The sequence below is a fragment of the Lepidochelys kempii genome, chromosome 11 (assembly GCF_965140265.1).
Source record: "Lepidochelys kempii isolate rLepKem1 chromosome 11, rLepKem1.hap2, whole genome shotgun sequence".
Classification (NCBI taxonomy): domain Eukaryota; kingdom Metazoa; phylum Chordata; order Testudines; family Cheloniidae; genus Lepidochelys; species Lepidochelys kempii.
This window is the reverse complement of record NC_133266.1, coordinates 6,324,981-6,351,703: the sequence shown is the minus strand read 5'-3', so window position 1 is coordinate 6,351,703 and position 26,723 is coordinate 6,324,981. Positions and strand designations below refer to the sequence as shown.

The window sequence follows — 26,723 nt, the reverse complement described above, 5'->3', positions numbered from 1 at the left end:
TGTAGAAATTGTGCCAATAGGTTATGTTATGGAAAACTAGATTGCAATAGACTGCAGTGTATTGTCCAAAACCATTGTATACCTGATTATAACCTCATGGAGTGTTCTGTCCTGACCACACGTTACATATTGTGCAAAAATGCTGATAAGAATAAGGGAAACTAAGAAAACAACCTATGCAAAACAATATTCTTAGAGTGTGGAAGTACAGATGAGGAAAAGAGCATTGAAACACTCATGCATATGCATAAGTTATTAGATGTGGTCAGAACAATGATATAAAAGAGGTTGTCTGGTGGGGTAAAAAAGGGAAGATCCCAAGGGACAACTCCACGGGAAACCCCAGCAAGGACCGTTCCTCTATTGATACTCATGTGTTGAGAGATCCTAGAATACCTTTGAGAATGTGAGTATGACTGCAGCCTGTCGTTGCATGTATTTTTGTAGGATTTATATATTCATTGATAATTGTAACCTTAATTATTGCTTTAATTAAACTTGTAGTAGTACAGATAAGACTTTGTACTTGTGATTGTGTCTGCGGTCACTATCCTTAATCTTCGTGTGTTCCTGGAGTTTCCAAATTTGAGAAAAGCACCAAAGGTGATTTTCACTTTTTTGAGCTTGGAACTGTAGCAACAGGAGCTAAATCCTTGGTAGTTTAATACAAAGGTACTAAAGTAAATTTAAATAAAAAAGGCTACAAATAGCACGTAGGCATTCATCCAGATGGGACCCCATTGTACTAGGCATTGTGCATACACAGAGGGAGTAATAATTCCTGCTCCAAAGAATTTACAATCTATGTCACCAAGGCAAACGAGAGAGAGTGTATGTCTGTGTTTTCTTTGAAACATTGGATTTTTTGGTGGAAAGCCAAAAATCTCAAAGCTGATTTTCTCTCTCTTAATGTTTACAAAAATTGGTTGCTGAAAATTGTAAAACTTTTGGGTTTTGGTTTTCCCCAAAAAGTTTAATTTTTTTGACAGGGAAATAAAACCATTTTCCAGCCAACTCTATCATTCTCCCATTTTACAGATGGGAGACTGAAGCACAGAGAGAAAATGACTTGTTTACAGTCACCAAGGGAGAGCAAGGCAGAGCTGGGAATTGACCCCAGATTAGCTAGTTACCTAACCATAAAACCTCCCCTCTTTCTGTGCAACTAGTTGTTTGTTGTTGTTGTTAGTGTAGTGCTGAGAATAGGTGTACAACTCATGCCCCAAAGAGTTAGTCTGAGAGATTTAGGGGTGACACAAAGCAATGGAAAATCCAGATAAAGGAATAACATGTGGCCTGTATTCGTAGTAGTGTTATGAACAAAGTACTTTGCATTGCAATGGATGTGACATTTTGAAGCGGGGATTTCAGTGAGGAGAGGCAAATCATCTGAGATGAACTCTGCCATGAGGCTTTGAGAGCAGAATTTATCCTAAGTATGTAGATAACAATCAGCAATGACTACAACTAAATGCATTTATTCCTATTAGATCAGATCGTGACAATGACCTTAGTCAGTTATTAACTGAGACTGAATTGCTTTTCCAAATGATGGTATCTAATTAAAACACCCAGTTTGTGTGGGATCTAGACCTGGAAAGGTACCAATGTGTTATTAATTAGTATACATGATAATCTATCTAATTTTAGTTATTTCTATGCAGTGAATCACCTTGGCACTGAACAAAAATTCTGAAGAAAGCATAGAATGTGTGTCTGTCTGTGTGCATCTGAGAAAGAAGACAGACTATATGTTCTGTTTTCAACATGGCAAGAAGTTAGTGGTGGAGTGTCTCACGATGCCTTGTGTAACCATTGTTGTTCATTATATTAATTAATGATCTGGAAAAATGGCTGAACAGTGTGGTGACAAATTGCAGATGACAAACTATTCTTTAGGTTAGTCAAGAACAGAGAAGACTCTGGGGTACTTTATATTGGCCTCATCTTGAAGGTTGTGTTTATTTCTAGTTACTGTCAAAAAAAAAAAAAAGACATTGTTGGAATAGAAGGTATTCAGAGACAAACCTAACGAGTCACAGAAAGACTTCTATGCAAAGCAAGGCTGGAAAGACTGGGAATGTTGGGTTTAGACAGGAGATGTATAAGAGGGGGCATATAGAAATCAGTGATGTAGGGGAGGTAAATCAGGTGCTTCCATCTGCACTTTTGCAGAATTCAATACCAAAGAGACATTTAATGACACTGAAAGGCAACACACTTAATACTGGTAAAAGAGGAAATACTTTCATGCAACACATAACTAACCCATGGAACTCATTGCCCTGAATATCATTAAGCTTAAAGCAGAGCAGGATTTAAAGAGAATTTCATGATTAACAATGAGAACATCTACAGTTGAATTAGATTGTGTGTGTGTGCGAGAGAGAGAGAGATGTCCCCTGTAGGCAGGTCATTCAATAATTGCCTATTACTAAATTCTCTTGCACTGGTCTGAACTGGTGAAGCATTGGTTATGGTCCTCTGAAGCTTGCTCTCTTTCTCTTCCTGCTTGAAGTCTATTGATCTGTCTTGTGTATTTCATCACACCCTCCAGCACTAAGTCTAAAGACATGCAACCCACATTTATGTACTTGTATTGCTCCTCTGTAATGGAGAGTGTTTAAAATGACCTCTTCACACCTCCTAGGGAATACATTTTAACCTCAGTCTCTGAAAGATTTGGTTACGATGCACAGCATGATACCCCTCCTCTATTTCGTTAGTTCTGCAGTTTTGTTGTACACAGATCCTGGGCCATCAAATCAATAACACTTAGAAGTTGGTATGACAAGATCAATGCTTAGGGAAGATGTCCGTCCTTTTCCGTGGCTCTTACTGCTAGTCTGAAATTTGTTTGGAAAACTCCCATAAAGGAACCTTGTGTCAGAGAATAAGAAGTGGTCCTTGTCCGTAGACTGAACATTTCCCTTTTTGTACATTGAAATCTGAACTTGAAATGCAAATATCTACTATCTTGTAGAGCCAAAGAAAATTTTCATTTTCCATCTTTCAGAATACTGCATAGAAATTGTATTTAAGCTACAGTCACAAGCAGGGATTGTAAAAATTGCTGCAGGAAATGGATAATCAGACATCTAAACCGTCACAGTGACCCTTGCGATTTATAAAATCACTCCTAATCTTTTTTCCCCATAATTCCTGCAGTGCTCGACACTTTTATTACACTTTGAACCAAATCGTTTACCTGCACCCCCTGTGTGCTATGTATCCAATTACATGCAGAAAATAAGGGCTCAGACTATCAAAGCACTTAAGCACATGCATAACTTTAGTAGTCACATACTACTCCCATTGATTTTTATCACCTGCGTCTACCTCATTGTGTTAAACCCACAAGAGAGGCATATAACACTTTAAATGATTTTTATTGATTACAAAACAAACACTACTTACTTTACATTTACACCCCAAACATACTATGCCAGATTCCAAAGGTCAGAATGGTTCCGATGGCAGTCAAGATTTCTTTCAATTATAAGATCAGAAGATGCTGGAAGCACATTTATTTACACAAGACTTTGGATTAATAAATGACTCCGATTTGCAGAAATCATAGGCAACCATTTATAGTTCATTCCGTTGCGTCCTTGGTTCTTTGCCTTTGTTTACTAAGCCTTCTACCCACACAATCCCAAAGAGACAATCCTGGGTGGGCCGCCGTGATCATAGGTGTGCCATTCTCTCCAATTTTTATACAATTTTTTATCCGTCCAGCTGGTGTTGTTTCCTTCTCTGACGATTTTCCATGTTTTTCTCGGAACATAAAAGTATTTGTGCAAAAACAATCTTAATAGTCCTTGACCGTAAGTTCTTGCTTTGGTTGCTAATTTGCAACATACGTATTCATGTTAAGCATGCATAATTCATACCAGGCCTTAATGACCTATAATGTATTACATGGATATATGACTCACTATATATATATATAATCCCAACATTCCCCCCTCTTGATACATGATAAATGCCATTAATTATTGTATCACTTTATAATTTTGCAAGCAATTTAATTTTATATATTACTTGCTTCAAAACTTTTTGTTGTTGTTTTTATTTGGCAGTATAAACATAGCATAATAAAGGTTAACAAAATTATTAATACAAACAATATGACAATAGGATGTAGCATTAAATTTAGAAGAGCTGTGACACTGGGAGACCATTTTTAAAAAATATTGTACCAATAAGAAATTGCCATGTTTTAAAAATTTTAATACTTGACCATTGCGAATTAAAGTGTTTGTTTTTTAGCTGAGCAGACTTAGATACATATTTTGCATATTGCCTGATTTTTTGTTTTTGCTCTTATTATTTTTTTATTGTTTTTAATGTATTTTTAAATTAAAGGACCAGTTTACATTTTTTGTTTTTTAAACAACTTTTCTTTAAAATAGAAGACCTCGGTAAATAATTGTATTAATAATGACCTTTGTTATATTACATTTACATAAATTAATTTGGCCTTTTTTGTTATACTTTTTTTTAAGTACACGGTTTTTAGTGGTTACCACACAAATACACCCATTGCCTAAATTAAACACTTTTGTGTCATTAGAAGCTAAATATTGCACGGTACATTGTTCGCTTGAATGGTTTAAATGACATCCTATTAGGGACCAAGTTAGTTGTGGGCACTCCCATTTGCTTTGTCCCCACTCTTTACAAAATTTTTGTTAATGTTACTAATTTATAATTAATTTAAATACTATTTAAATAGAGACAGGACACTATATAATCAGTTAAATACTGTTTAAATAGAGACTGGACCTTAGAAGTCAAGGGCAAAACTCTTATTAAATCCTAAGACTCTTTATCTAACTTTGGGATTTTTGAGTACAAGTCCACTCGGGACCTGAGGTACGTACTTGGGCAGCTAGCCCGTGTTGCTGTGGCTTTGCTGATATTTTTAGTACCCCAGCTTGATGAAAGCTAGCTTGGGAATACCTACATGAGCTGCAATCATTCCTGCTGATTGCAATGTAGACATAGCCTAAGAGTTTGATCTAATTCACATTGATGTCGATGGGCAAGACTATGAGCCTAAAGTCCTTGGTCTTTATTGAGTACCTTTCTTTGTCAAGGCATTGTAAGGAGATTTGCAACATATCTCTCAGACATAAGAACATAAGAATGGACATACTGGGTCAGACCAAAGGTCCATCCAGCCCAGTATCCTGTCTGCCGACAGTGGCCAATGCCAGGTGCCCCAGAGGGAGTGAACCTAACAGGTAGTGATCAAGTGATCTCTCTCCTGCCATCCATCTCCACCCTCTGACAAACAGAGGCTAGGGACACCATTCCTTACCCATCCTGGCTAATAGCCATTAATGGACTTAACCTCTATGAATTTATCCAGTTCTCTTTTAAACCCTGTTATAGTCCTAGCCTTCTCAACCTCATCAGGCAAGGAGTTCCACAGGTTAACTGTGCGCTGTGTGAAGAAGAACTTCATTTTATTTGTTTTAAACCTGCTGCCCATTAATTTCATTTGGTGACCCCCAGTTCTTATATTATGGGAACAAGTAAATAACTTTTCCTTATTCACTTTCTCCACACCACTCATGATTTTATGTACCTGTATCATATGCCCCCTTAGTCTCCTCTTTTCCAAGCTGAAAAGTCCTAGCCTCTTTAATCTCTCCTCAGTGGGACCTGTTCCAAACCCCTAATCATTTAATTGCCCTTCTCTGAACCTTTTCTAATGCCAGTATATCTTTTTTGAGATGAGGGGACCACATCTGAACACAGTATTCAAGATGTGGGCATACAATGGATTTATATAAGGGCAATAAGATATTCTCCACTGTATTCTCTATCCCTTTTTTAATGATTTCTAACATCCTGTTCGCTTTTTTGACTGCCACTGCGCACTGCATGGACATCTTCAGAGAACTATCCACGATGACTCCAAGATCTCTTTCCTGATTAGTTGTAGCTAAATTAGCCACCATCATATAGTTGGGGTTATTGTTTTCCAATGTGCATTACTTTACATGGTCCACATTAAATTTCATTTGCCATTTTGTTGCCCAATCACTTAGTTTTGTGAGATCTTTTTGAAGTTCTTCACAGTCTGCTTTGGTCTTAACTATCTTGAGCAGTTTAGTATCATCTGCAAACTTTGCCACCTCACTGCTTACCCCTTTCTCCAGATCATTTATGAATAAGTTGAATAGGATTGGTCCTAGGACTGACCCTTGGGGAACACCACTAGTTACCCCTCTCCATTCTGAAAATCTACCATTTATTCCTACCCTTTATTCCCGGTCTTTTAACCTGTTCTCAATCCATGAAAGGAGCTTCCCTCTTATCCCATGACAACTTAATTTACATAAGAGCGTTTGGTGAGGGACCTTGTCAAAGGCTTTCTGGAAATCTAAGTGCACTAGGTCCACTGGATCCCCCTTGTCCACATGTTTGTTGACCCCTTCAAAGAACTCTAAGAGATTAATAAGACATGATCTCCCTTTACAGAAACCATGTTGACTTTTGCGCAACAATTTGTTCTTCTATGTGTCTGACAATTTTATTCTTTACTATTGTTTCAGCTTATTTGCCCGGTACTGACGTTAGACTTACCGGTCTGTAATTGCCAGGATCACCTCTGGAGCCCGTTTGAAATATTGGTGTTACATTAGCTATCTTCCAGTCATTGGGTACAGTAGCTGATTGAAAGGACAGGTTACAAACCATAGTTAATAGTTCCACAATTTCACACTGGAGTTTTTTCAGAACTCTTGGGTGAATGCCATGTGGTCCCGGTGACTTGTTCCTGTTAAGTTTCTCAATTAATTCCAAAACCTCCTCTAGTGACACTTCAATCTGTGACAATTCCTCAGATTTGTCACCTACGAAAGACGGCTCAGGTTGGGGAATCTCCCTAACATCCTCAGCCTTGAAGACTGAAGCAAAGAATTCATTTAGTTTCTCTGCAATGACTTTATCATCTTTAAGTGCTCCTTTTGTATCTCGATCGTTCAGGGCTCCCACTGGTAGTTTAGCAGGCTTCCTGCTTCTGATGTACTTAAAAAACATTTTGTTATTATCTTTTGAGGTTTTGACTGTCTGTTCTTCAAACTCCTTTTTGGCTTTTCTGATTACATTTTTACACCTAATTTGGCAGTTTTTATGCTCCTTTTTATTTACCTCACTAGGATTTGACTTCCACTTTTTAAAAGATGTCTTTTTATCTCTCACTGCTTCTTTTACATGGTTGTTAGGCCACGGTGACTCTTTTTTCGTTCTTTTACTGTAGTTTTTTTAATTTGGGGTATACATTTAAGTGGGCCTCTATTATGGTGTCTTTGAAACGTGCCCATGCAGCTTGCAGGGATTTCACTCTAGTCACGGTACCTTTTAATTTCTGTGTAACTAACCTCCTCATTTTTTCATAGTTCCCCTTTCTGAAATTAAATGCCACAGTGTTGGGCTGTTGAGGTGTTCTTCCCACCACAGGAATGTTAAATGTTATTATATTATGGTCACTATTTCCAAGCGGTCCTCTTATAGTTACCCCTTGAACCAGATCCTGTGCTCCACTCAGGACTACATTGAGAATTGCCTCTCGCCTTGTGGGTTCCTCTACCAGCTGTTCCAAGAAGCAGCCATTTCAAGTATTGAGAAATGTTGTCTCTGCATTTCATCCTGAGGTGACACGTGCCCCGTCGGTCTGGGGATAATTGAAATCCCCCGCTATTGTTGAGTTCTTTATTTTGGTAGCCTCTCTAATCTCCCTGAGCATTTCATCGTCACTATCACTGTCCTGGTCAGGTGGTCGATAATAGATCCCTACTGTGTTATTCTTATTAGAGCATGGAATTACTATCCATAGAGATTCTATGGAACATGTGGATTCATTTAAGATTTTTACTTCATTTGGTCCTACATTTTCTTTCGCATATAATGCCATTTCCCGCCGCTCCCCCGCATAACCTGTTCTGTCCTTCCAATATATTTTGTACCCCGGAATAATTGTGTCCCATTGATTGTCCTCACTCCATCAGGTTTCTGTGATGCCTATTATATCAATATCCTCCTTTAACACAAGGCACTCTAGTTCATCTATCTTATTATTTAGACTTCTAGCATTTGTGTACAAGCACTTTAAAAACGTGTCACTGTTTATTTGTCTGCCCTTTTCTGATGTGTCAGATTCTTTTTTATGTGAGTGTTTATCTGACCTGGCCCATACTTTAATCTGACATTTTCCAGGGTGCTCCAGATTTTGGCAATTTTTAAACTTTTACTTTGGATTCTAGTTAAATACTCCAGAATTTTAGTGAAAGGAAAAAGCTTAAATATTTGTACTAGTTTGTATATCAAAGTTTTTGAGCTGTCACCAGCCATCTTGCAATTTCTAGCTGGTGCAGAGATATAACCAGCTCTCCGCTTGCATGATTCCATGTATGCTTAATATACTCAGTTAGCTTCACATTTGTAAGATATTAAGGTGTTGCTGTGCTTGGCGTTGTGACACTTATCTGATTTAGGAGCCTCATTTTCAAAAGGAATTGAATCACTCAGGAGCTAAAGTCCCATTGACCATCAATGGTATTTACATGGGATTATCCCAGGAAACGTCCTGATGAACACTCACCAAGAAATAGGCTGGAATGATGATGGTGTGACACCTCTGTGTCTCAGAATGACATTTCTATAATGGCAAGATTATGCACAGTTGTGAAAGAAACCTCACCTCCCCTTGCATTGTCCCAAGGAACAGAGTCACCGCATTGGGAAGGGCAATCTATACCAGTCTGGGTGGGTGCAAATTCCTGGAGCCTGCTGGCCAACTCTGGGAGAGATTAAGCCTCTTGAATGTGGTGTAGCTCATTGCATCCCCTAATAGAATAAGGCCCCAGGTACTATATTGTTAGTATGATCAGAGAGTAGGGTCAGCCCAAGGCCTGGTGGTGGGATTGGAACCCACGCAGAATTGTTTCCTTGGAGATGCATTGAGGAGTTTAAATGCTGCTTGAAGTGTCACCAAATGGATGAGAAAGTAGGGGGAGGCCGAGAATGGAGAGAGCTTCACAAGCCCACATATCTTGGGAGCCAGCAGGGAAAGCTAGAAAAATAACATGTTGGTTAAGTGGTGGCTTTGACATTTATATTTTAAAGTTTAATGAACTAGGGCTGTTAAGCCTTTAAGAAACTGCCTTTTTATGTCCACTGGGGAATATATATTTACTTGCTTAACTGCTGCCACAGCTAAAAGTAGTGCACTAAGGGAGGACCAGAGCTTCTTCTCAGGAGGGCACATGTTGCTCTTGTAGTGGTAGAGGCAGCTTTAAGGACAAGATTTGGCATTCTGTGTAGGGCACCACAAAACAAATACATCCTATGAGCTCTCAGAGCAATTCTTCTTTTGCTCGTGTAGCATTTACCGTCTGTTTGGCTTGTTGGCAATTTAATCAGTCTGAATAATCTTGTTTTGTGACAAACCTCCTAAATCACAGAGGAGTGATTTGGTTCCATGGGTGAAATGTGGGCTACAGCAAAATTTCCAGATGAAGAATAAAAATGTGAATTAAACAATACAGAACTCATTGAAAAACAGTTTTCCAGCTGCTCTAATTCCTCCTCCTCCTCCCACCCACCCCCCAATTTAATTTGTGTGCAGTCAAAGGCAACAGGGAGGGTTCCAGCAGGATGATGGAGGTATTGGTGAAGCTAGACTGAGGGTCTGCAATGTGCTGTGAGTGCTCAAGTCCTGTGCTGTAAAACTATCTGCCAGGACTGACTACAGACACCATAATATCCTAGTAAATTGTACCCTTAAATAAAACTGCTAAGTCATAAAGCTGTAGCATTACCCTGAAATTAAAGCATTGTCACTTTTGCATTTTGGAACGAACTAACAAGCCTTTAGGAAATCTGCTTTCAAAGACTGAATTTAAATCTTCTGGGTTCTTCGGTGGGAGATTTGGCTGCCATCTAGAAGTGCTTTTGCTGCCTTTTAGCTACAGTATTTGAGCCTGATTCGAAATTTGACCAAGAGAGTAATAAATTAAATAACCCCAAGAGCATTGTGAGGGAGGGGGGTGAAACAGCAACCTTTGCTTAAAAATCTGCTTTCTCATTCTCTTTGTAAACTCACAACAGCCCAGGGAGAGCTTATTAATTAAAGTCAATGTAGAAAAAAACACAATAAGGACATTAAAGTGATAATGATCTTCTGTGTGTGTGTGTTTTTTTTAAATAGAGAATTTACTTACCTTAAGGATCACAAATACGATGGGTGGTAGAAACAGCAGTACTATGCTTAGTGTATACTCACAATCACTCAATAATTGAATGTTTCTCATAAAGAAGAAAAAAAACCTACAAAGAAATAAACTCCAGTCTCAGTATTAATGGCCACCTTTCAAAAGGCTGAGTCCTGGGTCTCTGCAGAGCTGTGCCACCAGGAAGCTAGGACCTCTGTCTTTGAAAGACCTCTGTCTTTGAAAATGTGGCTCTGAAAATGTCATCAATAGGTTTCAGAATGAACATTAATTGAAATTGGTCAAGGTAATTCACACCACACCCATAGCTTTTGTTATAGGCAGGCAGTACTTTATCTGGGCATGTTTGCAAATTTATACCTATGCAGGATAGCACCCTTTAAAAAATAAAGCTTACTGTGCAAAAATTAACAGAGACGCTGGAGAAGTGTTCGAGTAGCAAGTATTAGAATAGCGTAATCCACTCTGCACTCTACTGCAGGATGTGAAATGAGAGGGAGGAGAGCATGAGATAGCATGAAACCTGCTCTGTTGTAAGTGACATATTCTGTGTTCCTTGTAATCTGGATGGGTCATTGAGTTTGTTGTTTGGACACTTTGAAATGGTGACTAGGATAAGCAGTGAACTCTTAACCCAAAAATAAAGAAAATATCTGTTTGCCAGGTCTAACAGTTTGAGTAAGACACCAACCATTCATGTCCATCAATGTCTCCTTTAATTTTCTCCAACTTTATTCAAAGACGTCAAGCATCACCACACTTCCCCGATCACTCAATTACTTTAATAGATTATTTTAATTATGTTTTATGTATGCATTTTCTGCCAGTGAAAGCATCTCCATTGGTAATTCTGGATGATGAAGTCCTCTGTATAACCTAGTGGTGTCTCGTCTGTCTGTCTGTATTCTAGCGTTTGCTAATTCCTCCAAAAAACTGTGAATGTTTTGAGCATACCACAAGTTATTTGATACTTAATAGCTTCTGGCACTGCTAGGATCTCCTTCACCATCAATGAGGGACTTTTAGACTCAGTGAGAGCTCTGTGACAGATGCCAGCAATTATAACAGCAACAGTGAAGTTCATTGAGAAAAGGTACCGGGTACCCCTTCGTGGTTTGACTACTTTTATATGAAACCTAACTCTGGATTCCTAGTGTCTCCTTTGTAAAAGAGAAATTGTGCTCAGTCAAGGACACACCAATGGACAAGGACCCCAGATATTCAGAACTGTTTGAGAGAAATCCATGCTCATCTGCATCACTCTGACTGTGAGTGGCCAACTGCCAGCCTGGTTGTCTAAATAGACTTTCTAACATTTGACGGACTAACATCCTTTGTTAATAAACTCCCCTGTGAGAGTAAAGAGGAGCGCAAAAGAATCTTAAAAGAAGGCCAGCTGGTGGCAAAAGACAGTGAATACATTGGACGTCACTGCCAGGTCTATGGCTACTGCATTGACCATGCAACGAGCATCATAGTTCAAAGCTTTGGACATCCCTTCTGAAGTACAAGTCATGATTAAGGACTTGCTTTCACAGGCTAGGAACTGTTCAACAAGATAACTCACAGTATCCTACACTTGCTGAAAGATTCCAAAGCAACTATGCTATAGGAATTTATGCCTCTCCAACCTACTTTAAACCATACCTTCCTCAACCACAACATCAGCAAAGGCAGCATATGCCATCTTACCACAGAAAACGTGAATACCAGGCCAACAAAATCCTGAGGTAAGGCACAGGACAACAAGCTCCCTCAACCTCAGTGGTGCACAGTGCTCCTTCAGCATGTCAGATTTGAGGAGACACTCGAGTTGCATCACAGGTAGTCTGTGGACTACATCCTTCAGAAGCCCGCTCACCCTATTCCATTGGGCATGGTTGAAGATTAAGGCTGGACATTTTCACCTGCAGCTATACCATCCCATCCTTTCTTTGCTCCCTATTCACCCCCTTCCCCAACTCTCTTCAGGGACCCTTCTCACAAAAGCCTACTACAAACAGTAGAAGCTTCATTGTTCCTTCTGGGAGCTATAGAGGCAGTAACCCATGAATACAAGGGAAAGGGCTTCTACTCCCATATTTCCTTTTTTCTGAAGAAGACAAGGGGTCTTTATCCTATTCTAGACCTGAGGAGACTCGACAAATACATATGCCATCTCAGGTTCAGGATAGTAAACCTTGCCCCTCATCATCCCATTGCTCCAAGCTCAAGACTGGTTTGTGGGTCTGGACTTAGAGTATGTGAATTTCCATATAGCTAACCACTCTGCTGACAGGAAGTCTCTAAGATTCACAGTGGGGCCCAACCCATATCAATACAGGCTTTTGCCCTTAGATTCTGCATGGCATCGAGAGTCTTCAACAAGTGCCTGGCAGTAGGGGTGGCACATGTAAGGAAACAGGGAATTAATGTCTGCTCATGCCTGGATGACTGGCTGATCAGGAGCCAGTACCAGGAAGACCAGAGTAACCCTAGAACATATCCTTTCCCTGTTCTCTCCGCTAGGTGTGCTAAGAGAACTTATCTCTCACACTATCTCAAATGGGGACCCTAGTCATCTCCCAATCAGCATGCACCTCTCTGCCAGAGGACAGACAGGTTCAGGTTCCTTCAGTCGGGTGTGCACAAGATAAGGACAAGACCGATGACAACCTTTTAAAGCCTTTTCTGATTCCTCTTTTCACTGTTTTTGTAAAAGCAAGAGCAAAAAGAGAGAGAGAAAAATTGAGACTATATAAAACCTATGCTGTGGTCTGCCTCAAATGGTTGGTCACCAGCTCATAAATATACAGCAGGTGAGCAAGAGAAGGAAATGTAGCTGTTGGGATTGGGGTGAAGAAAGTGGTGATTTGCACCCATTCCTATATAAAGTTGCTGCTTGGTGAGCTTGTTCTGTTATCACTGTAATGTGCCAAGGCTGTGTATTTTATGAGTAGTGTTAGTGATATACAGAGTAACAAATACCTGTATCTCAAATAGACAAGGTGGGCGAGGTAATATCTTTTATTGGCCCGAGGTCTGTTCAAGTTCATCCAATAAAAGATATTTCCTCCTCAACCTTTTCACTCTAATATCCTGGGACCAACTCAGCTACAATATTGCAAACAATGGAATATCTCTCAAAGAGCAGAAATCAACAAGGATCTTTGAAGTGGCACAGCCAGGCTTGACTTCCCGTTGGTAAAGTACTGAGCATAGGAGAAGGTGCATTTAGTGGATTAAAAAACTTCTTAAAAGTTAGTATAAATTTCTGTCTATCCCCATCTCCTTCCTTCCTCCGTTCCCAGAGCTACTTCACTTCAACCTCTCTAAAATACAGTTATGTCAGAGACTGACAGCAAACCCATATGCTTTTTCCACTCAAAGCCGGTGACAGAAAACCTGTAGTAAACGTGTCATCTCCACAGGCTCCAGTGGGGAGAAGAGAAGGCATGTCACATTAAAGTTCAGATCCTCGGGGAATAGCTAAGAACAACTGTAATAACAATCCTGATGAGAATTAATGAGCAATCACAGAGGAAGATGAGAAAGATCTGTCAGGTCATCAGTGCAATCCACCTATCAGTGCAGGTTTGCTCCCTATGCTACATTTGCTAATGCTTTGTCCAGACCCGTTTTAAATGTTTCAGTTGATAGGATTTCCGACATACCCCGGGGAGGCCGTTTCATAGTTCTAACCCCTCTCATCTTTTAAGGAAGTTTTTCCTAAACTTTTAATTTAATTCTGTTAATCTTTGATCTTGTGTCTGGTTATATCAGTTACCCACACAATGCACTTCTATATGTAATAACACAAAACTCTGAAAGCCAAGTATGGTTAGCCAATTAGTGCTAATTAGTGCATTTTATTGCACTTCCTGAAGGGCAGTATTGCCACTCCGGTGCACATTGGTTTTATTACTATCATGTAGCAGTTGACTAATGTTTCCATCCCATCAACGTCTTCATCAGCCAGTTAGTTTTGTCCTGTTCTACTGGCTCAACAGTGAGTTCACCAGCAGTGCGGCGGGAATGGTTATTGAATTTAGAGTGGGATTTTCAAGTTAAAGCTGGATGGGAAATGGTTTTCTGATCCCATGAATGTTTCTGAGAGTTTGGAAATCTTTCCCATTCCACTTTAGGATGGAACTGTTTCATTCAAAGTTTTTCAGTGAAAAATGAGAGAGAGAGAGAGAGAGAGAGAGAGAGAGAGAGAGAGAGAGAGAGATTTCCTCCTTCCCTCCAAGAGTAGCGAATAGCCTGATAGTTAGGGCATCCGACTAGGATGTAGGAGATTTGGGTTCTAATCTTTGCTCGGTCTGAATGCCCTACCCACAAAGCTATTGGCTATTCTGGGGTCTCTCTCTGTTTCTCTCCCCCCTCATCCCCTGCCCTCACCTTGACATTCCTGGATCTAGGAAACGTTTTTCAAAGAAAGTTTTGTCTAACCCTGTACATCCCTGGAAAGAGTTTCAGTTTTGTTGATTTGACATTTTCCGGCAAAAAATCATTTTGTTGAAAAATTCCCAACCGGCTCTACTTCATAGATGCTCAATATTTGCATATCTGTGTCCCCAGTGAAGTCAGCAGCAAAACTCCCACAGACTTCAATGGCAGCAGAGTTAGGCCAGTGCTGAGAGCTTTTGAAAATCCCTCCCATGTGGTGTTAATTCTTGGGAATGTGGAAGAAAAACGGAGGGACTCTGGCTGACATGGATTACTGCTTTGAGATGCATAGCAGGCACGTGATGAGGACTTAGGGCAATGTGTTGCATGTCTTACTTGCAAGCATTAGGGGTGAGTTCTGTAAAGCACTTAAATTTGTAATAATTTTTCCAGCTCTGAGCTGTGTTTCACATATTAAACATTACACCAATATTTTGATTATTAATGTTCTAATTCAGCCCCCAGGCTCTGAAAGTAACATCCCTGATTCTCTCAGAAACTCTGAATTGAATTATAGATGTATAAACAAACTCTCTCTCTCCATCTTCATAGAATTGATCATAACATTCTGAATGGATGCGCAAATTATTGATCTCAAACTCTTAGACTTTCAGGTCTTGAGGATCTTGCTGTAAAGGCATTGGAAGGGTATTTTCTTCGATACTTGAAATCAGTTCTTGGAGTTGACCTTCTGTTAGGGAGTGGGATGTGGAGGTAATGCCTAATGGTCTGAGCTGGAGTCAGTAGCCAGAACCAAGGGTCACAGCTGGAGGCCGGAATGGGGAGTCTGAGCCCTGGGGCAGAACTGGAGTCAGAAGCCAGATGCCAGAGGTCAGAGCGAAAGTCCGAAATCAGAGCCCAAGGTCAGAACCGAGTTACCTGGCGTGCAGCGAGGCTGGGGCAGGACTGGAGCAAGGCTGGGAAGAAGCGGGCACGGGAGCTGTCCCAGTCATGGGCGAATGCTTTCAGCAGCGAGTGTGCAGCTGCTGGTGATCTTAAGAGCAGGTCTGCTACTCCCCTGAGTCAACCGGGTGGCTTAGCCAATCCGGCAGCTCAATGGGGCCTACCTGCACTTGTAAACTACCTGGGTGTTAATCTAGTGGATGAGCAGGCTTGCTGTACATAAACTCCTGACACTTTCTAACTGTCATCCAAGTGTCTCCATGCCGATAATATTCAGGCAAAAGGGGTAAAAAGCATCCATTCAGTTACTTATACACTTACTAGACCTCTACCCAATCCACCAATTTAGTGGAATGTATAGCGCCCCCAATCACCAGAGCATCTAGTGGCCACAAGTTGTTGGATTTCATGCACAAATTACTGGTTGTAAATGTACAGCCTGTGTGATGCAGGAAATCAGACTAGATCATCTTATTGGAGCTTCTGGCCTTAGAATTCTATGAATCTTGGAAAGTATATAGTGTAGGGCTGGAAGGAACCTGGAGAGGTCATCTAATCCAGCACCCGGCACTGAGGTAGGACCAAGTAAACCTAGTCCCTCCTTGACAGGTGTTTGACTAACCTGTTCTTAAAAACAGCCAATCGTGGGAATTCCACAAACTTACTTAGAAGCCTATTTCAGTTCCTAACTATCCTTATAGCTAGAAATTTTTTTTCCTAATGTCTAACCTAAATCTGTCTTGCTTCAGATTAAGCATGTTGCTTTTTGTCCTACCTTCAGTGGACATGGAGAACAATTGATCAGTCCTCTTTACAACAGCCCTTAATTTATTTGAAGTCTGTTATGAAGTCCCCCCCCCCAGCCCTCAGATGACTCTTCTTCAGTGTAAATGTGCCCAGTTTTTTCACCTTTGCTAATAGGTCAGGTTTTCTAACTTTTTACCATATTTATTGCTCTCCTCTGGACTCTCTCCAATTTGTCTTCTTCTTTCTTTAAGGGTGGCACCCAAAACTTGACACCAATACTCCAGCTGAGGCCTCACCAGTGCTGAGTAGAGTGGGACAATGACTTCCCTTGTCTTACACTTCTGTTAATGCACCCCAGAATGCTGTACGCCTTTTTTCACAACTGCATCACATTGTTGGCTCATAGTCAGTTTGTGATCCACTATAACCCCCAAGATCTTTTTTCAGTAGTACTCCCACTTAGCCAGTTATTCCCCTTTTGCAGATCAGTCCCATGTTGGTAAGATCATTTTATAAAACACCAAATTCACCACCCTCCTAGGGTTTTCTGCTTATGTGAGATTTTTTTTTAAGTCTTCATTCTCTCCCTCACTTTCTTTACAACCATCTCCTCTCCTCTTTCTGTTGCCATGCATACACTTCTGCAAATAATTGGATTCCATGCTAGAGTGAAAACTTGTAATGTTTACAAAGGATTAAAACTGGCTATTTCTTTTTTACAGTTTACCTTATTAGAACATATAGGTGGGCAGGGTCATTCTCTCTTCATAGTAAAAAAGGAATCAACTGCATATGTGTATTCGTGTATCTGCATAATAACATTTATTGCAGAGTTTAGTGTTTACTACTGTCAGTAGTCCCATTCACTTGAATGAGACTACAACCACTCCTCCCAGTAGTAAATGTTTGAAGGGTTAGGTCCCCAGATTGCATTTATTTAAGGCCAGATTCTGTTTTCTTTACACTGAGAGAGACCTTGCTCTGCAGGTAGCCCCACTGAAGAAAACAGGATGACTCTAAGAGGCCCTGATGGAGGAGAAGCACTTATGTACATGCTTCAGTGTAGGTATGTGCTTAAATGCTGTCCTTAATTAGGGCTGCAGTAAATGGGAGAAATCTGAGTTTTGAAGCGTAAAATGAGAGGTCAGATTTCCTTCAAACTACCAGAGTCATAACTAAAGCAACGAGGAGTCCTCGTGCCACAAGGACTCCTAGTTGGTTTTGCTGATGCAGAGAAACGCGGCTACCACTCTGAAATGATAACTGGCCAACATGGATTTCATCTTGATTTTAACTTTCTGGTGAGATTTCTGTTTGTGTCAGGTGGCTCCTACGAGTTCATCATCAGTAATTAATGTATTATTATAAAAGAATAGTCATGCTTTTTAGTCTTGATATGTTTGCAAACAGGCCTGACTAACGTGTCTCCTCTCATGAGGCTAAAGGCAGCGGAAATGCATCTGAATTATTTCAGCTACCTGACAGGGCAGCGTCCACAGGATCCAGGGAAGCTAATGTTTTATCTCGGACTCAGCAGGCTCTGTAACATCAGCCCCAGTTTGGTCTGTAACTCGGTTCAGGTAGACATGGCTCCCTGCAATCCACATTTTGTTTGGAGCAGCCCTTTATCACAAGGAGGCTATTTTGAGTCCAGGGAAATGCTGCTTCTGTGCCTAATGGAGAAAAACATCAGGCTTCAGCTACTCCTTTGTTCTCTGTTTGCTGTAACACCCCTTTCATTTTCTTTCATTTAACAGAAGATAAGATCTGGACTGCGGTGCAGCACAACAACACAGAGCTAACCAGAGTCCAAGGGGCCGATCCTGAGAAACCATATGCCATGTACTTTAACTACACCAGCAGCATGGACCAGATTGAGGCCATGATAAACAGTGCAGAGTACTGTGAACAGGAGGTGGCTTACCACTGCAAAAAGTCACGTCTGCTGAACACCCCGAGTAAGTGCCACCAACTGAAATAATTTCTTGTTAGCTGTTATTGATTATACAGCAGACATAGCCCGCAGTGCGACTGAAGCAAAAAATATGGTGCAGAGTAAGGAGCGTCTGTCCTCACACACAGGGCTAGCATTGCACAGAGACTGACAGTAGGCAGAGGGCGAGGCAATGGAATTCCACAGTGCATGTGCACCCACACTAAAATAAAGAAGGGCTTGGAGGTTTCCTTCTAAGACTAGGATATGCCTCTCTTAAACCACAGCAGCTTTACTGAACTGCCTTTAAATGCAAACTGTTGGGTGTATTGTTCTTGTTTGTATTACCATAGTGCTGAGCGGCCCTCGTCACAGATCAGGACCCCACTGCGCTAGGTGCTGTACAAACATGGAATGCAACTGCAGATCAGAATAGAGAGCAGCCAAACTGCTCCAAATCCTGGAGTGTTCACATAGGGGAAGGCTGCAGTCCCTCATGAGTACTGGAGTCAGCCTGAAGCCATACAGAACATAACTACTCACCAGGGCTTTTGGTAGCTCAGCACAGTTTCTCAGCCAAAACTCATTTCCTCCTCTGGTAGAAGGATCCAATTTTCTGGCCTGATATTACACAGTGACAGGAAGACCAGAGGGAGGAAATACTCCCCGCTTTATTTGCTCTTGTAGAGCAAGTCCCTGGTGAATTCCCTGGGCAGTTACCTACCCATAGGCACCCTTTTAGATTCAGGTGATTAGTTATCCAGGGGAGATGTACAGTGATAAGAGCAGCTGTCTGAATAATTAAAAATCTCTTTTTTTTTGTTACTTGTTATACATGTGCAATCCTGGTGCTTTGATTATCAGACAAGCAATTCTATAGACTTGTCAGTGAGTGAAAAGCTAATCCGACTGAAACGTCAACCAAGACTTAAAGGGCTGTTGCATGGGGATTCGTTTCTGTCATGTTTCATATATACAGCATACTGGGAAGCGTTGGCATGTATTGAAATGCCTGATTGGTTACTGGCAAGACAGAAAACCCATGTGTCCATCTGGCAGATAACCTGGCCATTCGGTACATTTAAAACTGTGAAATAGACCTCTTGGTATATAAAGGATTTGCCAACGAGAAAAGGACGACTTAGACAATACCAAGCAATGTGTTAGTACTCAGCACCATAGACAGGAGGAAAAACCACATGGGAAGGCAATAAAGGAGAGAAGGAAAGAGGAAAACATGTACCCTATTTTAGCTGGAGGGTGGAGGGTCAGAGGAAAATATGACTTTCCTGTCCCTTGTTCATTACTACATCCTTCTAGTGATGTCTGGCTGCTTTATGTGATGCTGTTCCTTATGTATTATCGGCACGCTGGCTACTGATCTTTTTTTAAATGGCATGAAAGCCCTGGTGCCTGGGCATAATAGTAGACATGGATGTGAACTGACATGTACATACATGTATTTGGTGCACAGGCATACAGAGATACTGCTGCTACTAAGGACCTGATGCAAATCACGTCATGATTTTTTTTTAATTTTTTTTTAGTCCTGAATATTCACAATCATGTTCCAGGGCATAAGCCAGCCACTAGTTGACAAGGTGAAAAGAAAATTCCCTTCAGACAGATAATTCTGCAGTTATCAGTTAAAGCATTTGTTGCACCTTCCGTTGACTCATACGGTGCTGGCCGCTGTCAGGGAGAGGATACAGGCAGAGGTAGTCCGTAGCATGGCTGATTGTCTCAGGTTGGGAAGAAGCCACAGCACTGTGCTGTTTTCCTGGCAGTCGCAGCATCCCGGTGACAGAGGACCATGCCGCAGTTTCATAGCTCATTACCTGGTTCTCTGTTTCACATTTGTTTAATGAACCAGAAAAACTGCAGAGCCCAGGAGGACATAATCCAGAAGGTGGATGTGGCCAGCTTTCTTTTTCTTTCCCCCCCCATCCGCTGTTTTTATTTACATTTGACATTTGTCATCCAGGGTGGTGTTACTAGCCCACGGTAGTGGACTTTAGGAAGACATGGAACATACACACAAGTAAAATGTGTGAGCTCTTGAAATGACAAGGTTTCAGGGACAACTGGTTCTTGGTTATATATTAAATGGATTTAAATGATACCCCAGGTTTGTTTTGTTTGTCCAAAACCTCATATATCCAAATCTCCATGTTAGCTGAAATTTGTGCTGAAATAAAAATGTTCCCGGTGCTCTTTATTAACTGATATACAAGTGCAAATAACGCTAGCACGTGCTGGAATCGAGACTCTTGGGAGGATTTTCTCTTGCCTCTGCCTCAGTTGTGTGACACCTTGGAGGAACCTGACACCTCTCTGGCACAAGGGTGTTGTGAGGCTTAATTAAAGTTTATGAAGCACTCTGAGATCCTCGCCTCCAAGGCAGTATATAAATATAAATGTATTATTATTGGTATTCATAGATTCATGGATTTTAGGGCCAGAAGGAACCATTAGATTATTATGTCTGACCTCCTGCATATCATGGGCCATTACATTTGACCTGGTTATCCTGTACTGAATCCAACTTGTGTTTGGCTGAAGCTACACCTTCCGGAAAGGCATCCGGGTTTGACAGGGTGGTAGTTGCTTTTTATTATTATTTTATTATTAATCCCAATCTTGTAAAAGATCTGGGCCAATTTTGACACTGGATTTTTTTTTAAAGTCAGGTCAGTTTACTTAGCATAGTGCAGATCATGGCAGTGAAGCGTAATCCACGACCAGTGTATCTAACGCTGGCATGTTTCAAAGAGGAGCAGTGTGGAGATTTTTTCTTCCCTTCATGTCTTCACTCGGCAGTGATGATACATGCTGCTACCTGTCAGCTCTTTGCAGCTCTGGCTTGGCAAAGCATTAATCTAGCACTCAGGCATTGGGCATGCTAGAAAAGCAAAGCTCACTCAGTTCCATTAAAACCAAGGGAGGTTTTTGCACTCTGTGGAGTTGCTGCAGCATATATCAATGAATTTCTTTCTGCTCTCCCTGCTCTGTGTCCCTGCATATGTGGCCAGATCCTCAACTGGTATAAATTGGCTACTCTGATTTATTTCAGTTGAAGTTCAGACTTATAATCTATGCCCTGTTGGTGTAAGAGCCTTCTCTTCTGCAGCTCCTACTGTCTGGAACAGGCTTATCAGTTTTCGCTCACATGCGAAATGTCAGCTGAAACCATATCTGCTTCTGTGCCACCAGCCTAGACTTTAAGTAACTTGTAGACTTCAGAATGCATGTGTGTTCATGAAGGATTAATTGATTTTCATAGTGTTGGACGGAATTAAAATGACTTTTTATTGACCAACAGTTGTTACAATCTAGTGGCTAGTTGGTAGGTCTAAAGCCAGTTGCTATTGAGGGGCATCCAGATCACGCAAGCAAACACGACATTTGGTGTATATTGGCAACCTCCTTGATAGTCAAGGCAAAACAGTGACTCTGGAGACTTGCTACCATCTCACCCCTAGAAGCTGTCCATCTTGTCAAGAGTTGAGATCTATTAGTGGAGAATTGTGGGGGAAGCTCACACTGCTACTGCCAGTGCCTTCCTCGTCCTGGGGATTGAGAGAGGTCTTTAGTTCCTGGGGCAGACAATCCAGCATCTTTAAGAACATGCCAGGTGCTGAGAATGAGAAGATACTCTATCTTTCTCTCCTTTTCTTGCATATTATGGATGCTTATGCCTCATATACTGGTGGCTTCTTGTAATGCTTAGCAAAGAGTCAGGAGTCAAGTTGTTTAGAGATATGAGAGCACTTTCACTAATTGAATGAGCCCTCTGCTGGGTCTGAGTCTGCTCAGGCTTATAGAAGCAGCACTGGGCATGCTCCGAGTCTTAACTCATACATTAGCCTAGTCATTCCCATATATCAGTTACATGACAACATTAGGACATTTACCGCATATTAGTAACTGGATAGCTAAATTTACAATACCCAGGGGCCAGTTTCTTCAGCGTGCAGTGCACCAGCCTAGGCAGGGATTGACGGATGAGAGCAAATTCAAACAGGAGAGTTAAAGAATTGTATTTTTTCACCATTTTCTTTGTATCTCCTCTCCTTCTCTGTGCTTGCTTTTCATTACACTCTTTTACCTTGAGTTAGGGCTTAGGCTCCTCCCTAAGGTAAAGAAAAAGGTGTGGAGAGCATCCACACAAGCCTTTACAAATGTATTGTGCACCTCAAGTTAATTAGCAATCAGTTAACTCGAGGTAAAGAAGGCTAGTGTAGACATACCCTGTTTTGTTTGCCCCTCCAATGATAGCCTCCCCAAGTCCCAACAAACCAGTATTTCATCTAGACTAAACTGTTAATTGATCTGGAAGGTGAATGCCCAACACAAACTCTGAGGGGAATTTGCTGATCAGAGGTGCTCAGTTGCTTTGCTGACTACTTCTTGGGTCTCCCTAGGGCATGCAGAGGTTTCATGTAATTCTGCAGATACCAGGTTTGGCACTGATTCAACACTGAGACCCTCTGGCATGTCTCTAGTCTGCCTTAAACCTTTTCCGTGTCAAGAAAGAGCGTCCACACTCATCCATGCAGCTATCTTCCCCATCCCATTCAGTGCCCATTCCCAGAACCTCCCAGCCACTCTGTGTTGCCCGTCCTAGAACATCAATTATATCCGGTCCTTTCTGACTGTGCCTATGCAGCATATCCCCAGCCCATTTTGCTCTTGTTAATTATTGCAATGGACTGGTATTTTCTGGTTAAACTCCAGTATTTAGCTTCTTACCCATGCTCTAATTCTGAAGTAAGAGGGACAGACTGGTTCCAGCCAATTTTTAACACAAACGTAACGTGAAGTGATATCAAAAGACTGATAACAAGCAAATAATAATTTGTCTTCATGCATTTGCCCACTGTTATTCCTTCACCTTTCAAAGATAATTTCCATGTTATCATCCCAGGTACTTTACATTGCTATTATATTACCAAGAGACAGTTTGTTGTATAAAACAGAGATCAGGGCAGCTTGCCCTCAAAGAATGACTCATCTTTGAGCGTGGCTGTTGGGTGTCAGGTGTAGATTGTGCAGTGTAATTATGACTGGGTAATTAGAATCTTCTTCCTGGGAATGATTGACTAGAGGTGTGTGTTATCCACTACCCCACCTTGCCTCTCCACTCCAAAGTGGTGGTGCTGACAGCCCCTTGCAATCATTACTCTAAATAAACCAAGCTATATTTACAGCACCTGCAACACAGTTTGGAGCAGAAATGTAACACAGAGGATATCGGTCCACTTACTTGCAGAAAGAGATTTTGGGAGCCATTTTAAGCTATTAAATTGTAGGCAGGGTGCAGATAATACAATAGGTGAAACCTGATCATAGCAAGAATAACTGGCTTTGTGAGGGAGGTAATTGACCACTCCAGTTAATAGTGGGCATTCAGGATGGTTGCTGGCTATGAAAATCTATTCCAAAACTCTGGTTTCTTAAGTACAAAGAGAGTAGGTTTACTTGAGAGAGAAGGGGACAGGAAAGAGGGATTCTGTCCTCACCACTCACACTATGTAGCTACCAAGTTCTCTGACAGGTCTTGTGGCTGTGAGCAGGAACATCATTTTTTTATGGGAGAAGGGGGCAGTTACCTCCCCCCCCACCACCTTGTTTTGCTCCCTCTAGGCTTTTCATAGGTCTGTAAGCTCCACTTTTGCACTCCCCATCGACTTTGCAGGATATAATATTGTCACATATAATGTTGTTTATGGGGACATAACTTTGCTCCCCTCACCTGAAAGTTTCTAAACTGATGCCCCTGCATGTAAGTGAAGTGAGCAGGTGTTTTGTTTTTGTTTTGCTTTTTGTGATCCCACTTGCTTTTCCCTATCCAATAATAGATTCATGATAACACTTGGCAGCTACATAACACCTTCCATTTGAGGTTCTTGAGGTGCTGTCACCTACTTGTGGGTTAAGAAAGTATTATTATCCCCATTTTCCTGATGGGGAAGTTGAGGCAAAGAGAGATGAAGTCACTTTCTGAAGGTCACACATGGCAAAGCTGGGAGTGTAACTCAGGTGTCCTGATCAAAGTCTGCCAAAAGTCTATCCTTCTCTTAACTTTCAGTGTTTTTTTCTCTCTCCCAGTCTCTTTCCCATTTCCTCTTTGCTTCACCATTGTATTTGCCTTTGCTTGCAACCTGGTTCATTTCCCTGTCCCCTCACTTCCATTGGGCCTTTCCCTGGTGGCCTTGTCTCCACCCTCCAGTCCAGTCTCCCCCTTGGATTTTACCGCTTCAGGTCGTATCCCTCAATGCGCCCAGCCTGCTGCATATCTCTCTGTCAGGCCCCTGTCTCTGCTGCCCATACCTGCTCCCTCATGACCCACTCTGGGCTTGGGGTACTGCTGCTGCAGTCCAGGAGGCTGAGGAGTGAGTAAGAGGGTGCCGTTCTCAGCCTACACATCCTCCTCGCTACCTGCCCCATTGTGCTGCACTGAGGGGTGCAGTGGGGGAGCCCATGGAAGGAGCAGAGAGAGGGACATTTGGAAGAACCCTGGCTCGGCAGTGCCAACCCGAGATACCCGTTGTATGAACACCACCCAAGATGCTGAAGTCCAGAAAGAGCTTTGGCTCTCAAAATCCCTTATCTCCAAATACCACTGTGGAAGGCTACCGTGTGACAAAATGGTGGGAAATGTCGATAATTGCGGAGAACCTGGCTCCCCCAGAACAACTGCCCCCAGGCACTGACCCCAAATGAAAATAGCGCTGTGCTCTTAAACCGAGCGAGAGATGAGGGGATGAAGACTGGTGACAACGTGACCCTGTAGAAGTTGAGGAATGACCCGAAATGTGAACGTGGAGAGCCTAAACAAATGCTTGAACGCTGCCTGATGCAGTGCCCCCGTCAACAACTTGCACCCTTTGAGGAGATAAATGACAACACCAGGTCTTGGCTGCAGGTTTGGAGCGATAAGTTATGGTGATGAGAATAACCCCTAGGGCCCAGGAGGAGCAGGGAATGTAGAGGAATGCCCATTCCTTCCCTGCATCCCAGCTTAGGAGCAACAGCGATAGATAGACCAGTGATAGAGCTCTGGCAGAGTCGTGGGGTAATTCTCTCTCCTGATGTGTGATGCTGTGCAGGTATGTGTCCATGGCGAATATCAGCCAGGCACTTTCGTTTGCATTAACTCTAGACATACTTAGTATCCAAGAGCTTCTCAGCGCTGTAGCTAATAGGCTGATGAGGAAGGGCTGTCTGAGAGACCTGTACAGCTATGTGCCTGTTTGCTCATTAAACAGGGCTGTGACTTAAGACTCTTTAGCAAATGTCTTTCTTCCCCGGCCACCCCGACAGGATTTTCAACTGATCTGAAAGAGCTCTCCTGAATATGCTCTGCTTTGTTTAAACCCCCTAAGTTTGTAAGACTCCCTAAGATGAATAAATTCTGAGTTTTGCAGTACATAGAATGCACCTTCTCTAATGTGCAAACAGCTTGCTCCGAAAACATTTAGCTACAGAAGGCGGCAGATTTCATAAAGAGATACACATTAAATCATGCAAACTCTGGCTTGGGACTTGAGAGACCCAGGTTCAAATCCTTGCTCTGCCACAGACTGCTGTTGTGAGCTTGGACCACATTTATCTCTCTGTGCCTCAGTTTCCCATCTGAGAAATGGGGGTAATAGCACTGTCCTATCCCATAGGGGTGTTATGAGGATGTAAGGTGCTCAGTAACAGGGAGCGGGTCAGCCAATGGCACCACAGTAAGAGAACCATCCCTTTTGTCATTGCTGGTTAGGACGCTGGAAGGCATATGTTAGGCTTGTCTAGTATGGAATCTAGGGGCTTGGGGTGTTTGTTCTGAAAGACCCTCTGACTCAGTGTATCTGGTGTGCCATGCCTCCCATCCCTCTTGCCTTGCCATCAGCCCTGTTTAAGCGGTGGGAAGGAGTAGCACACCTACAGGACAGCAACAAAGGAGCCAAAAGTACAGCAAGTTGTACAATCAAAGAAAAAAAATATGATCACATGAAAATTGAAGTCTTGGGTGGGATAAACTCTGTATAAATGTGCCAGGCAACCAGCCTGTCTTCACTCCAGCCCTTCCTAATGACCCAGCTCTCCTGGGGGGCCCAAGAATGTAACCAATGAAAATGACTAGCTGTGTGGGGGAGGAATTGGTTTTTCTTTTTTTAATATAATTGACTCCTTCCTTTGAATCTCCAAGACCATCATCCTGGCTATGGCTCTCTTATGAAGCAGAGATAGTCTTGATAGCTGGTGTTTATCCCGTTGATGCATGTATAGAGAGCAATTATATCTGTCCTCAGCCTTCATTTTGTTAGGATAAACAAGCCAAGCTCCTTAAGTCTCCTTTCGTAAGTAGGTTTTCCATTCCTCTGATCATCCTCGTAGCTCTTCTCTGCACCTGTTCCAGTTGGAATTCATCTTTCTTAAACAGGGGAGACCAGAATTGCACACAGTATTCCAGA

At 41.8% G+C, this 26,723-nt stretch overlaps 1 protein-coding gene across 7 annotated transcripts in view; it reads left to right on the top strand.

Moving 5' to 3' along the window:
- Nucleotides 1-26,723, top strand: part of CNTNAP5 (contactin associated protein family member 5) — a 421,643-nt gene that overhangs the window by 285,473 nt on the left and 109,447 nt on the right. For all 7 annotated transcript variants that reach the window (XR_012154186.1, XM_073305030.1, XM_073305029.1 and 4 more), the window contains one exon: nucleotides 18,083-18,283. Coding sequence is in view for 6 of the 7 variants with exons in the window: in XM_073305030.1 (XP_073161131.1) it covers nucleotides 18,083-18,283 (201 nt within the window). In the remaining variant the exon portion in view is untranslated. The remainder of the gene's footprint in view (nucleotides 1-18,082; nucleotides 18,284-26,723) is intronic.